Source organism: Eucyclogobius newberryi, unplaced genomic scaffold (genome assembly GCF_026437365.1).
Source record: "Eucyclogobius newberryi isolate DKJ021-1_F unplaced genomic scaffold, fEucNew1.0.hap1 SCAF_15, whole genome shotgun sequence".
NCBI classification, from domain to species: domain Eukaryota; kingdom Metazoa; phylum Chordata; class Actinopteri; order Gobiiformes; family Gobiidae; genus Eucyclogobius; species Eucyclogobius newberryi.
The window spans coordinates 15,838,864-15,854,040 of NW_027315779.1; the positions used below are offsets into that span (position 1 = coordinate 15,838,864).

At 39.6% G+C, this 15,177-nt stretch overlaps 1 protein-coding gene across 2 annotated transcripts; it reads right to left on the reverse strand.

Moving 5' to 3' along the window:
- Positions 1–1,496: 1,496 nt before the first annotated feature.
- Positions 1,497–6,715, reverse strand: mepcea (methylphosphate capping enzyme a). Of its 2 annotated transcripts, none has more exons than XM_072446257.1 (5): positions 6,431–6,715; positions 4,134–5,850; positions 3,796–4,014; positions 2,474–2,597; positions 1,497–2,392 (listed from the first exon to the last, which is right to left on the reverse strand). In XM_072446257.1, the coding sequence occupies exons 2-5, from the start codon at positions 5,802–5,804 to the stop codon at positions 2,358–2,360; spliced, it is 2,049 nt and encodes a 682-aa protein (XP_072302358.1). In that variant the 5' UTR covers positions 5,805–5,850; positions 6,431–6,715; the 3' UTR covers positions 1,497–2,357. The 2 variants fall into 2 exon arrangements, with proteins under 2 accessions (XP_072302358.1, XP_072302359.1); XM_072446258.1 differs by lacking the exon at positions 6,431–6,715 and adding an exon at positions 6,311–6,412.
- Positions 6,716–15,177: the final 8,462 nt, after the last annotated feature.

A 15,177-nucleotide genomic window follows, 5' to 3' on the forward strand; every position in this document is an offset into this window, starting at 1 on the left:
TCTGTGTCGTTATTTCTGTTATGTTGGGATGTCTCTTAGGTGTGGTTATGCTTGCACACTGCACTGCTGTGGGAGACAATGATGGTCAAGTGACCGGCCCAAACAGCTGTGATGGTAAAGAGCTTTTGTGAATGAAAGGTGAATAATGTCTCTGCCCTGTTTATGTCATCTCTCGCTCGGATTGTCTGTCTGGACCACATTGTCTAAACCAGACCTATGCACCCACCAGCCATCTAAACAGCTAAGCACGTCACCATGTCTGCCAATGCCAAGGTCAAATATCGGACATGATGAAACTTTCCAAGGGCAGATATTTTCTATACTAAAATGTTAAGTACAAAAAGGAGAAGAATCAGAAGAACATCCTGGACCAGAAGGTGTTTGAAGTATGAATGCTATTTGTAAACAGTGTCACTGCATTATGCATTGTCAGCTGCTAAATCTTTGTACTGTTCAATGCAGTGGCTGTGACCAATGTGTTGACCCGAAGCTGCCATATCTTTACAATACACATGGCAATAAACTCAAAGGGACATGAATTTGTTGCATTCTTCAGATGCCTGTCTTCTATGCTTCATACCTTTAGCCAGAAGGGGCCAAAGTATTATTCAAAATTTAGCAGTCACGTTTCAGTATTGATGCAAACGCAAGTTAAAAAGCATTGCGATGTTATTTGTGATTGCTAGATTTTGTTCTTTGAACACTGAGAGATAGTGGCAAAAATATACATAAAAATATGCCAAGAGAACAAGGAGAAAGGGAACTGAACATATTGAGTCTGTATTTAAGATTGGCCAAAGTTGAACATCTCTTTAAATTCTCTGGTTTTAGGTGTTTACATATATAAAAATAAATGTTTCAAAAATGTGGAAATGCTGATACATTGCCCCCCTGAACATGGGAACATAAACATTTTTAAAATGCAAAATCCTTTAACTGATCTTTTAAAATCAGTAGTAAGCCTGAGATTTGATTGTCTTATGTAACAATGGCAATGGCCATTTGGTGCCATTTTTCAATTTATTAATCAAGCAGCAAGACTGAAAATAGGTTTTCATCCCATGTTAAATTAGAGTGCCGCATCACATTTTTGAAACATTTTATAAACCGCACACAACAAATCTAATAACTTAACATCTGCCAGACAAAAAACAAACTTATCGTTGCTGTTCAAACTAATTTCATACCTTGATTAACACAAAGTAAAAATAAAAAAACTTTGGGAAATTAGAAGTTATAAACTTCAATCTAATAAAAGTAAAAGGCAACATATTTACATAAAAGCATACAGCAAATATTATAGCCATCATGTACCCAAAGGATGCATTTGACCCAATTGCCCTATTTGTACATACCGGTAATTAAGAAAATCAACAGAAATGTGCAGTGCTTAAGTACAATCACAAAGACTGAGTCACAAGAACTACTACATTTGAACTTTTTGTCCTTTCGGAGGAAATGTGACTAAATCTGGAATATACTTATGCTTTAAAACAAACAGTTCAGTTACATTTAATAAAAAGTCACTTTTCATTTTATAAAAATGATACAAATTTAATTTAATTGTTTCCCCCAAACATATTATTTTAACAAATTAATAAATGCAATCCAATACTGTTTGAATTAATGCCTCCATTTCCAGGCATAAAACATCAGTCAGTGCAATATTAGACCATACAAAGCTCACAAAGAAAGTGCGACTGATATGAAGCAATGCTTCTAGGATTTTACACTTTATATTCTCAGCCCCACAAACAGCCAAAGGGAAGCTTCGGCTTAAAACATGGCATGTAAGAAACATTACAGCTTTCAGTCAACAATCAAATTATTTTATGTACCGGCCAATATTTTTGTTAATTACTGTGCATGTTGCAATTTATATTTTTATTTAAAAACTACAGATTTTGATTAGGTCAATTGGGGTGACTGTTGAGAGTTTAATGGCATAAAATGTCTAGGCTTACACAATCCCTCTTGACAAAGTCGTACTTTCAAAGATCAGGAAGAGAACATGGTGTCATCTGTTCATAGACAGTATATATTATATATACAGTCTATGATTAGGATGCAAAATGCTGCTCTGACCCCGGCACGGCTGTGAAGACATGGCATTATCAGCACAGAGAGAGTACTATAAAATTATCAGAGGAGAAAGCTTTTGCACAGTCGGACAAATGTTTCTGTTGGCGCTTCATTTACAATGACACTCAAATCTCCTTTCTCCTCTTCATGCAGATTTGGTCCCTTTTGTTATGAATTATCTTCTGAGTGCAATCATTTGGCACAAGTGTTTGTAGTGCAGGCCTTGGCTCGATGGTCTGTATGATGCTGACGTAGGCTCTTCACATTCAAAGAAATCATTTGTGAAACAAGTAAATAGGCCTCTGAAAACCTATAATGAGAATAAAAACCCACAAACTTAACATTCAGAATAAGCAAGTGAAGATATAATGTGGGAAAGAGATGCAATTACCTTTAAATGCAGATTTGGGGGCTCCAAGGTACTCGTAACTAGTGAATCCCACCTCACTTGTTAGATAGAATGTAAACTGCTCGGGTTTCAGGCAGATGTTTCGGTAGTTCCTGTTAGCAATTTCCTTGAAAAAAGAAAAGTGGTGATAATTTAAAACCAAAATTATAGATTTCTTGAAAAAAAAAAAAAAAGTAGTAAGTAAAGTAAAGGAAAATATGAATCGGTCTGGGAAATTTAGTGTAGCAATCACTTGAGTCCCTAAGAGGAAACTACACAAAATGTAACAGCAAGGCTGCCTTATTGGTTTGGAGGGAAACACAATTGGTCGACAAAGTTTGTGTGCTTGGCTCTGATTGGCTGCCGAGCCGTGGTCTGGAAAATGCCGAAGCTCCACGGCCAAATACCATGTAAAATACGGCGCGATACGACGCTCCTAAGTGGCAGAGTCTGATCCACACGGCAGAGAGGCGCAGGCGGCGCTAGAGTATTGAAAGTCAATATGATACGAGAGGCGTGAGGGCGCCGCTCTAGATCGCCGTGTAGCCGCCTCCCTGAGTTAAAAGCGCTGCTTTATTTTGTAAAAGCGTCGAAAAAGGCTGTGATAAACATATTGGCTTAAGCCCCCGGTTGGATGGGGTGTTTTCAAATCTTAGCTAAAAGCCTGATATTATTTTTTATTATAATACTTCTATTATGTAGAGAATTACACTGTATGGATGGACAGAACCTGAGTTTAAAGGAATTGAATATCATAATTAGTATTTGCACTTACAAATCCTTTTAGGAAAACCTTTTGCAAACTGTATTAGTTTCTCTGATTAGCTTCTCCGTGGCTCTCCTGCTTCTACTGCCTAATGTAAAGCAAATCATTAAAATTAATAAGTAAGGAGCACTCTAATTGGTTAGAGCAACTTGTAAACCAGAGAACTTCTTACTAGTTTCTTATTTGCCAGGAGACAAAGAGCCACAGAAAAGCTAATCACAGGTTAATCGCAAAAGGTAATATGAAATTAAAGCATTTGCATATAAATGTGATAAATTGTCTTAACAAACATAATGTTAGGGTATTTATTTCTAGTATATTCTTTAAAGAGTCTTTTAATAAAATATTTATCCCATTTAACGTGGTAGGGTCCTACAAAGGGCCGCTCTGTAATTACGGGCCATGTCTTGTTTACTAGTGAATATTTCCACATTGTTTTAAAAGTTAGTAGTCTCAAACCAGCCAATACTAGTCACAAAATTCCCAATCAGATATTTTTGTCCAAGTCCTGATTTAACAAATGTTGACCCATGTAGATAAATGAATTTATATTGCTTACAGTGACTTTCTTCCTGCGGCCGTATGACTCCCAGGGCTGAGGCTCAAGGATGAAGATGCCTCCAGGACGCAGATGTTTGAAGGCTCTTTTAAACAGACGCTTGAGGCCATTGTCACCCCAATTCAAGTGAACCCATTTGGTGACGCTGAGACACAGAATAACATCATATTCTGGACGCTGAGTCACAAGAAGATGGTCATTCTCCAGGACATAATTGGCCTAAAAGGGAAGACCAGTCAAAATAACATACATTTGAAACTAATTTAATCAAAGGGATTGATTATGGAATGTGAACAAATGTGTAATAAATAGTGACATAACTGTAGCCTGTGTCTCACCTTCACAAATGACACATTTGAGGGGAAATGTCCAGGCGGCGCACTGGTCACTTCTGTCAGAGGAGGTGCAGCTATGGGCCCTCTGGAAATGCGTAGCGACACTGGAAATGTGGAATTGACTGACTGGCCAGCAGGGGGCTCCTGTCTCTGGCTGCCAGCTGCACTAGTGTGACTATCATTGTCTTTTACAGCCTCTGCAGGGCCACTCTCCGCTCTCCCCAGCTGCCCGTTCTCAGGCTTTCCCACAGCTTCATTGTGACTGTTTTCTGTGGCTGTGTGGCTCTGCTCTCCATCCCTGCCCTCTGTTTTTATGCTCCCTTTCTCCTGAACTTCTCGTCTGGCCTCTTCTGTCTGCAGCTCAGACAGATAATGGCGAATGTTTTTTCGGGCTCCATATACCAGATCACCGTCTATGTCCAGGCCCAATATGCGCGCAGGTTGAAACATTTTGGCAATATAAAGGGTGAGGTGTCCCGCATTGCAGCCAAGATCTAGAACATCTTTCCCCTTAAACCATTCAGGTTTAAAAACCTGTATGCGTAGATCCTCAATTGCCCCTGGGTTACGATAGCCATAGTACTTGTTGTAATTTCCATACTGAAACGTCTTTCTCTGCCGTTGTGGTTGTTGATGTGGCCGTCCCCCTTGACTACTTTTGGCTCCACATTTTGGAGTACTAAAGGACTGTGATGTCCCTGTGCCACCATCTCGAACAGACTTTAAAACTGGAGTCGAATGGGTCACTGGAGGGTCTATCTTGCCGGAATTGCGCCTTCGCTTGCGTTTGCTTGTGTGCTGATTTGTTCCCGTTAAAGACGAGCTTAACTTCTCCACGGACATCTCTTCTTTGCAGCTCAAAGTGTAGTCAGTCAAGTGTTCATGGGAGGAGTCCCCCAATGAGACATTTTGTGCAGAAGAGGGCAAAGCATCACCATGTTGCGTACAAGAACCTGATCTGGCTTCATTTCCCCGTAAATCAGGCAGTATGTGCTGTGGAGCTAAAATACTATTACCTGCGTGATGCCTGTTACGGTGCCTCTTTTTCCCACCACTTTTGTAAGGGGAAACCAAAACGCTACCGTCTGCGATGCCACTGTTCAAGTTGAGTGGATCAGTAATGTCCCGGGGAATGAGGATCTCCACTGGGTCTCGAGACTTTGCAGGGAGCGGGGAGGATTTAGGGGTCTCTGCGTTCAAAGCTTTGTTAACCTCTTCATCCAGGAGACTGTTGAGATTGAGTGGGTCAAAAATATTTCCACCCAGGAGAAAGTTTGTTGGCAGGACAGAGTCACTCTCGGAGTTGGCCCTTCGCCTTCTTTTCCCAGATGTTGGGTGCTTGAAGCTAAAGCTTGATGTGTTGCGCCGCTTTGTTACTCTTGCCTGCTGTTGTTTAGAAGGATGAACACTGTTTCTACGGTTAATGTTATTGTCATTTCCTCTTGCTCTCTGCATGACAGGTTCAGGCGTAAGGGCATCCATAGTGCTCGTGTGCTTAGGAGAGGCAGCGGAGTCAGGAAACGGGCAAGCAGCAGCAAAGTCTGGTGTGGCAACAGTGTCCTCGACAATAGCAGAAATATTAGCATAACCTCCAGTGCAATCTGATAACTGGAGTGATGATGCTGAACTGGCCTGAGGACTGCCAGCTTTGATGGTTTCTTCATCCACAGACATTTCAGAACTTCTGTACAAATCCTAGAGACGTGTGAAGGTTCTCCGTCTAAGACAAGGGACAACAATCATTAAAGAAAAATGTTGAGAATAAAAGTAAGTAAAAAGCCTTGTAAATACAACAAAATGCTCAAATAAACATAATGGGACACAAAATCACAGTTATTTGCTTGTTAAATGAATATAATTGTTCACAGTATTTATAAATTAGTCAAATACTGAAACACAAGTTATAAGTTTAAGTAGTAATAAAAAGAAAATCTTAAAGTATATAAAACAAGCTGCATTGTGCGTTGTTGTGTGTTATAAATCATTCTAACGGTAAATAAACTCTTTGTCTCATCACTAGTGTGAAAGTTTGGGACTCCCTGTGTTGGTCCCTGGTGCTGCGGTTAGCAGTGGCTAGGCTAACTAGCTCCTAAGCGGGCCACATACATCAACGTCGAGAAAACGATTTAAACCAGCTTCATTCTGGCCACAGAGCGTCCGGAAAACACTCAGGTACCTACCCCCCTCTGCGCGTTGCTGTCCGAGGCCCTCTAAGAACCTGTCACATTAGTGAACGTGATACTACACGGCAGATGGTTTGCACATAGTCTCGAGTGTTGTCATCAAAATAAGAGTCTCACCTCTGCGCTCTGCCCGCCTCTGTCACTGCCGCGGCGGCTGCTACCAAGCTAATGTGGCTAATGCTAACGCTGCTAGCGCTCTCCAGACTCGCACTGCGCGACAAACAGAACACCAATGTGCTCAATTGTCTTACAGAAGTATTTAGTAACCCACTAGGAACTAAAGGTCAATCTGAACGGTGAATTAATGATTCGACTGGATGAGAGAAGCGACATGACGGCGCGTCCGGAGTGCACTTCTGCCACAGTAGTGTGAGATGTATGGTGTGGCCATGGGCGGAACCAGAGTCTGCTCCAGTCTGAAGGAACATGACTTAGGCCTATTATGAGTCTCAAACACGGGTGAGAGCCACCGACACTAGCGGGACCAGCGAGGAAGCGGATGATGCTGGAAAAACTTTATGTGAACAAATAAATGACACTGAAGTGGGAGAAGGAACACAAAAGTTGTTGGGTATTATTGTTTTTGTTAATTGTGTTATTTAAATATTTTTGTTTCGTATTTATAATATTAGTGCTGCTTTGCCATGTGGCCGATGCGAGTTCATATCGGCATCTGAAAATCAATGTTTATTTTTTTTATTATTATTATATTATTTTTTTATTATTATAAACAGCTCTGTTAAAGTCTATGTCACACTAACAAAAACAGAACAGTTTGAAGCAGGATATAAATTACTTTTTCTAATGTTCAAAATTTATTTGAATATTTTGATACCACGTTACAACATAGTATAGCCTGCAACAAGAATAAATTGATGTCTGAATCCAGATGCACCATAGTAACCTAAGTGACCACAAGGTGGAGACAAACAGACGTATTAAAAGTGTTAAGTTAACGAGAATATTCAGAAAATATAGCCGCAAGCGGCAATGATCGGCCCTCGCCACACCGCCGCCACGCCGCAAGAGGAGGGGGCGCTAACGAGCCCCAATTGTCCTTTTAGTACGCCTACTGCTGAATCTGTGACGCTGTCACATCTTCTCCCCTTTGTTTTACCATCAAAAAGCTATTTTATTTTGAATTCTTGGCAAAATGTGCGGCTTTGCCGCACAGACACCGTGACTCTTTGAATAAAAAGGTGAATAACTTTTGACGGTTCACCCCTGAAGATGAGTCTCACCAAATTTCAGGTTAATAGGGCTAACGCCCTGGGAGGAGTTTGTGAAAGTCTAAAGTGTAAACATGTTCTGGCGATTTCCCCATTGGAATAACATGGGAGGTTTTGGTCATCGCTACGGCAAAACCATAACAATTATGACATGGGTCTCATTGACTTTTTTGATGGGGATGCCAAAATTGAGTTGTGTGTCAAATTTCATAACATTTCGCAAAACTAAACATTTAACCTCCATATAAAATCTGTAGGGGGCGCTGTGGTGCCAAATTAATTTATTTCACTTCAAGTATGTTTAGCGCAAAGAGTTTAACAACTGATTCTAATTTGACGCAATTCGGACTTTATCGGCGCAAACGGCAGAAATGTTAAATTTGGGAGATTTCTGAAATTCTAGCTAAAGTTTGCTAAAGTTTTTTTTATTTTAGAAAAGGGAAATAGCCAGAATGTAGAGAGGCACGATTTTTAGAGGTGTGCAAATTTTTGTGACTTTTCGTCAATGTTCACTGGGTGAAAAATAGGGGGGGTTGGTCCCGAGAAGAAAGAAAGAAAGAAAGAAGAAAGAAAGAATAATATTCCGATGCGAAAACAATGTTTCCCATTTTTCAAATATCATAAACTATACATTTTCGGAAAGCGCTCGCGCTTTCCTACCTCATGGTGTGGGTCCCTGGTCACTGACGGGTACTTTCGTTAATTTTGAGTGGGCTCTGCCCACTTTGTGTTTTTGGCCCTCTATACAGTAATAATGTTCAATTTTTGCATTACATGCTTATATGCACGGAACATGCAAGAGATGGGGAACGTATTCGTGAGCTACTTAGGGCAAATTAGTGCTTTATATGGGGATGACGACCGCGAATGTAAAGTGCTCGTTTAGTGCGCACTTTTGCACGGGCTTCGCCCGTTTACAACGGTAATGTTCCATTTTCCTACTACTAATTAGTATGCACGGGGCGTGCATGAGTGGAGGAGTGCGTTAGTGAGTGTTTGGAAGTGGGCGAGCGCCTCGCGCTCGATTTCGTGCGCACTATGTGCGCACTTTCGCAGCCATGCTTTGCACGGCCTTACGAGATTAATAGGCCTCTCGCCAGCTTGTGGCACTCGGGCCTAATAATGGTTGTTGATATTTTTATCATTATTATTATTAATAATAACAATAATAGTAATGCTATGTAAATGTATAGAAAGCATGATTAGTAAAACGAATAATAAGGTAAAAAAGTTTACACAAACACAAAATATGTACAATAGATTAAATCAATTTTCAATATGATACAGGATCTTGCATTTCTATACCAAGCATACCAACACCACTGTGTAATAGAGTGTATTATGTATTATTTGTTATCATTAGTGTATTACATGTTTAGGCTACTTCTAATCTAATCTGTTTGTCTTGGGCCACACCATTTTTTAAAGGCCTAAAAATGAAAAAAGCAAAAACGCTGGCAGTTTCCAATATGAACAGATCTCTGTTTTTATCATACCATTCTTCAGAAGTGTCACGTGATGTTTCTGTAACGTGTCTGGTCAGCTGATTTAAACCGATTTTGCAGTCCAACTACTTCAGAACTGTATCCCAGGTTTAAGAAAGTTGAAACGCCCCCTAGTCCAAATTACGGTCTGGTGGGTAGGTTTCTGCACCTCGATAGCCTCCCTGATCCAACAATGGTCTCTGTGCCTTTGTGGCCTGTTAATAAGAAACTATAATGTATAATGTATCGGAAGACCTAAACCTAATCAGCATTGGCCTCTATTGAATTTGAAAGAAAGAAAAATCTTTCTTCTAGCTTATTAAACTGTGATTAGTACAGGGGCGATGGAAAAACAGACTTCCGGTATTCCCAGTATTAAAACAAAGTAATAACTTGTCTAGTTGTTTAATTTAAATGGATTTCTTGAATAGCACTTAAACTTGCCATCAAAGCACATGTTTGGACAGCGTTGTTGTGGAAACTGGGTCTGTGTCGATATGGTGATTAATGAGTAAAGACAACAGAATAAACTGACTTCACACAGAGAGGCTTCAACCTCAAACCTGCAGCTGTGGCAACAGAAACGTTCATGTTTTTAGGTTAAAGATGTCTCGAGTGAGCTGCAAAGAAAACACCTCTGGCCTAGAGGAAGCATGAGGTTTAATTTTCAAAGAAATCTATATGTGCTGCTGATTTGTATACTATGTAACATATGTCAACAACAACTGTATAAACGAGCAGTGGCATATGTGACTTATTTACATTACTTTATTTCTTTATGTAACAATAAGGACTGCTCAAAGCACAATATATTGTGTGTGGCATATTCAATATTTGTTGTATTGTGTTTCTGATTGAGGGACACCAATTGGATTTCTGATTAGTGCCTCGGACTGTTAATTTCATCATTACTTGTTTGGCCCACAGAGGACCAGAGAGGAGAGTACCTGTCCCCCACCAGTGTCCCCCTGCCTTTTCATATGCTAATGAGGACGCGGTCCTCGATCCCGAGGACCATCTGCCTTTCCTTGGGGTGTGGGCCTCAGCTCTTCAGAGGTGTCCCATTGTCCGTGTGTGTTCAGCCAGAATGCAGTGAGTACACATGCTTCTATGACCCCAAAACGCGTGTTCAGAAGGAGCACGAGTGTGTTGTTCATTAGCCTTGATCTGACAAAGGGAGTGGCTGTGCATGTGGCCTGTCAGTGTTAGCATAAGGAAGACCAGGAGAACATTGATTTCTTAAAGTTAGATTTACCTTTTATAAATATGAACAAGTAAGATAAGAGTTTTATCAGGGTTGTGTCAGGGCATCCAGCACAGATGTAGTTTTTAAGAGATAAAATTGTGTCTACATGATAGCAAATGTATGCAGAATAGATCCTGCAGCATTTATTTGCAGAACTCATTGTCCCAGTGTAGTTTTGCAATAAAATACTTTCATTTCCTATTTTCCATCTTTAAAGCAAGGTTATCAGAAATATTTTCTGATGTCAAATAATTTCCAAAAAGTGGACCAATTATTATTGATTAAATCCACAGGGTTATCTGTGAATATCCTACAATTTGTAAACACGGCATGATTGAACTAAATAACTTGCAAAAGCAAATGTATGAACACTAAACAGTTTTCCAGTTTGAACATTTTTCAAACTATTATGCAGTTTGTTGTTCTAACATAAACTGACAGTATCCCACCAATGACATGATGCAGTTTGCTTGAAACCTGCTCACTGTCTGCGCCTCGTGCTGGCGGCTGCATCGAGATTAGTTATTGAACTGCCCAAGCAGAGGAAACAAGGCCGCTTCAGTGGCACAGCGCACAATAAGCCAGCTGTCGGGGGGCGGGGCCTGTCCAAACCGCTGCTGTCCCAGACCAGGCTGGTGTGTCGTGGGGCCCTCTGAGAGATGATAGGTGCTACTGTGCAAGTACTGATTTACACTGACACGCTTTGATATGAATGACAAGAAAGTGAGTGTACAAACTAAACAGCTGCGGAGCAAAGTACCAACTTAATACCGGAATTAGCGAGAATATTACAATCAAGCGTAATTCATTTTAGAAAAGACGCATTGTAGGAGGACGGTGGATGTATAATAAAGTTGGTCAAGAGGACTAAATATGCCACTGGACGTCGCTAAATCACCTTGCACTGATAGTTGTGTTGTGGAAGCTAAATCCAGCAAATTCTTGTATATTGTTTTTGCATTTCTTGCCAGTAATAATGTGAAGTTGCATGTTGGAAAAGTTTGAACAGTACTTAACTGCTCTGTCATCTGTATGCAGCCCACATCTGTATGGCGTTACGTTAATGATTACCACGTATACTGTAAATCATCAATATGTTTGCCTTCATCAGCCGGATCGAGCCCTACTAACCTTGATTCTGTTCCTTTGGGGGTAATCTGCTGGGCCAGCTCCCAGTGCAAGTTCCTCTCTCTGTTGTAGCTGGAGCATGGATGAGCGTGACCTATTATCTTCCACAAGCCAGGTTAAAGGCCCAGGGCTTATAGAAGACAGAAGTTAATCTTGCATATTAAGTGATGGACCATTACAATATACAGCCCATCACTGTTAACATGACTGAAGCCTTTTATCAACCGGTAGCATTTCGCTTGGTAAACTTTATTTGCTTCAATTTAAGGCAAGGTTACAAATACGTTTTCCAATATCAAGTGTTCCTCTGGTAGTCCTGTAGTCAACTAAAAGTAATTTTTGTTCAACTAAAGACTTGCTTCGATTTATTGACAAAAAGGAGGTGTGACAAAAGCTCTCAACATTTTTAAGATCTCTACCACAAATACAGACAAATGACTGTGGATCTTAAACCTTTCACACCAAGTACCATCAAAACTAATATTTGACCTTCCGAATACCACCAGATCTAAACCAGGTCCAAAGCATGACTATTCTAGGTCTAAATTAGGTCTAAAATAGGACTATACACTGGTTCTAAACAAGGAATTACCCAATGGAGGACAGAAATGTGGCTTAAACTGGCATTAAATTAAAAAAAAGAGTTCAATTGCGTACCACTTGAAGGAGCTCATGGACCAACAGTTTGAGAAACACAAATTAACATCTTCATTAGTGTCCAGCCACTTCCAAAACTCTGCTGTCATCTATAAAACCATATATAACCTAGTAATAACATAATCAATGTACTAATAAAAATATGATTGACTGACACCATGGACCGATTAATCGACTAAAGGTGTAAAGCCCTATTCATTAATTGGTCTAACAAATATAATAGTACACAGAGAAATTTAAGTCATAAACTGGATTTTTGTAGATCATTCTAAACATTGTAATTGTCTTTGATGCTCGAGGAGGTCAGGTTTTATGGCAGTGGTAGCAAAAAGTGCACTTGACCTGTTCACCTTGTCTGATCTCATATATCATCATTTCCTGTGAATCCAGCACACAAGTGAACCTTCTGGCCCCGCTCCTTTCACAGACACAGTTCCACCAGTTCCACTGATGTGATCATCTAAACCATAATTCAATCAGCTTTGTACAAAGTCAATGACAACTGCGCTGATATTTGATTCATAAACAATGAGTCATCATCTTCAAATCTTCACCCTTTGGTAAACTCTCGCACAGTTTGGACCGTCACAATACTAAACGGTCAAAGTTAATTTCAGTCCTAAGAAGACAAAAAAACTCTTTTGAAAAAGTAAAATCAAATACAGACATAAATATAGATGTATATTGTGGTTAAATGCAGAGAGAGGCCACTATGGGTTGATGCTTCAGCAAATTGTATTCACTGTTTCCTTCCCTTTTCCCGAAAACATAAGTTGCAATTCCTAAAATGTTGCAACATGTGTGGCAATGGTACTTCATGATCTGTGGTTTGGACTCCAGCTCATGTCCTCTATTCAATTCAGTGTATAGGGACGCTTCATATTGCTGCTGGGATCGTTTTCATACTCACATAAAACATGTGTAAATTGTCAACAAGGCGTATTTGAAAATGACAGTGTGGAGAACGTCTCGTGCCAGCAAGTAGAATTAATCTCAAACCTCATCACTCTAAGTAGGCCCTCCTGCTTCCTACGCCATTATCTCATCTTCACCCGATCTCTGCCATTAAGTTATCGTTAAAGGTGCACTACGTAGCTTTTCTGCTTACGGGTTCACCTTGTCTCTTAGGAGATGTTGATGCCGTTGCCTCGAATGTTTCACAGTTTATGGCATTACAAGTAAAAAGAAACAAGCAGGTAATGCCATCTCACCCTGGGCACAAACGTTTTGAGGCCTTCATTTTGGAGGCTACAGTTTCAGATCAGAACCTCTCGCCACAAGAACAGTTTCTTCCTCTGCCATTAACACCCGTCACTTTCATAGTTCATGTCAACAAAACTCTATTTGCACTGCTCGTTTTGCACTGTTCTGCCCATGCTACATTTGTAAATTTTTGCATTATATTTAGTCTTTTTAAATGTTATTTTATTCAATACTTTATTTTTTATGCATGCCTTATTTGATCTTTTTCTTTTTAAAAAAATATTATTTTTGTGTTGCACTTATCGCAGAAGCAAGTTTCTAGTTTATGAATTTTGTTCACTGTTCACATCAGGCCAAGTAACAGGCCACTTTTTGTGCTGGTAGAGCAAAATATATGACATTTGAATTAATTAAATATTTTAAAAGTTATTTATCTTGTTTATTCTGCATGTTTCTATTCTCCTGCTTTTCTTGAACTGTGGATTGCAACACTGACGTTTCCCCTTTGTGGGACAAATAAAGCTTCTTTTATCTTAGATCTATGGAGAGGCCATTTTTTAGCAATAAAACCTTTAACATAAGATATGTTTAATGCCATACATTGTGTAAATAAACTAAATATGCACAAAGTGATTGGACCATTCACATATGATACAGAAATTATTGAGTATGTTTTTATCCCTGAGCCAGTGACGTGTCACTATTGTCACCAGTGAGGTAAAGCGTGGGCCCAGTGGCAGGCTGCTGTCATGGCTGGGGTATTTCCTTGCTAGAAACCGGTTGAGCTCCTCTCTCTGACTTGGACTATTCACAAGGAGTCACATGTGAAGTCACAAGATAAAAATACACAACACAAAAATGTAATCAGATTGGAGTGTTCTAGCTGACAATAGTTTTATTTAATATATTATGAACGTGTGCTCCCAAATATAGAGTCAACATCTATAACATATTATGAATGTATTATTATTGCACATGATGACAGCGTCCTAGTTCTTAAAAGATAATGTTAATAGATTAATGATAGTTCATTTTCAGTCTGGTCGGCCTGTATACATGCACATTCACACTGTGCACTGTGATCTTGTTTGCCTACTAGGTGAACCGTAAAAGACTCCTTTCACTTCTGTTTTTTTAAGTAATGTTTTGCATAGAGGTGTTAAATAGTTTTCTGCTTTTTACTGGTTACTTTTTCTGTCTATGATCGGACCAGCAACACTTTATGCAAAACTGACATAAGACATCTCTGCAGCTGTTTTAATGTAAACGTACTGGTGAAATGTAAGAAAAGCAGGCTCTACCTCTGAGCGAGCGTCGTTACATGTCAGCCATGTTACTCCCCTATAACAGAGGCATCAGTTCGACATTACAGGGTTGTCAAGACAACCAGCATGATTCAGAGCCTCAGCTGTGGGCCTCCACCTTGAGCTAAAGGCACTAGCCATGAGACAGAGCAGATGCTGTGCCAGGCAGCCAATCACAGGTGAGCAGTAGGAAAAAGATGACATCATAGGCAAATTAGGGCACGCACTGTTCCTTTTGTGGTTGTTGTTTCCTCCTGCTCCAAATTTAAAGCACTATTATTTTATATATGTTGTTTATGGCTTTACATATACAAAATTATTGTATTATTATACTATACTATACTGTTGTAATTTAAAATGGACTTTTCATTTATACGCATCTGAGTAGTATTCATTTTCAAAACTCGAATACACCTCTTAAAAAAACCTAACTTTCTATCTACTTACTTACTTCCTTAGAAGGAAAGTCGTACATGTTAGCTATTGTATTATGAAGCTTTCGTGTACTGCTTTCAATACTTACAGCCTCATTCAAAATATGCAGCTAATAGTAATAAAATATGAACTGTTCACATGTTAAATTAATTGAGTCATAGTTTAAAAGCATATTGTT

Excerpts from the sequence above, each read along its gene's own strand:
- mepcea (XM_072446257.1), bottom strand. The coding sequence starts at position 5,804 with ATGTCTGTGGATGAAGAAACCATCAAAGCTGGCAGTCCTCAGGCCAGT. Across the intron at positions 4,015-4,133 it reads CAAATGTGTCATTTGTGAAG|GCCAATTATGTCCTGGAGAA; the intron begins GTGAGACACAGG and ends CTTCCCTTTTAG. Across the intron at positions 2,598-3,795 it reads GCCGCAGGAAGAAAGTCACT|GAAATTGCTAACAGGAACTA; the intron begins GTAAGCAATATA and ends TCTTTTTTCAAG.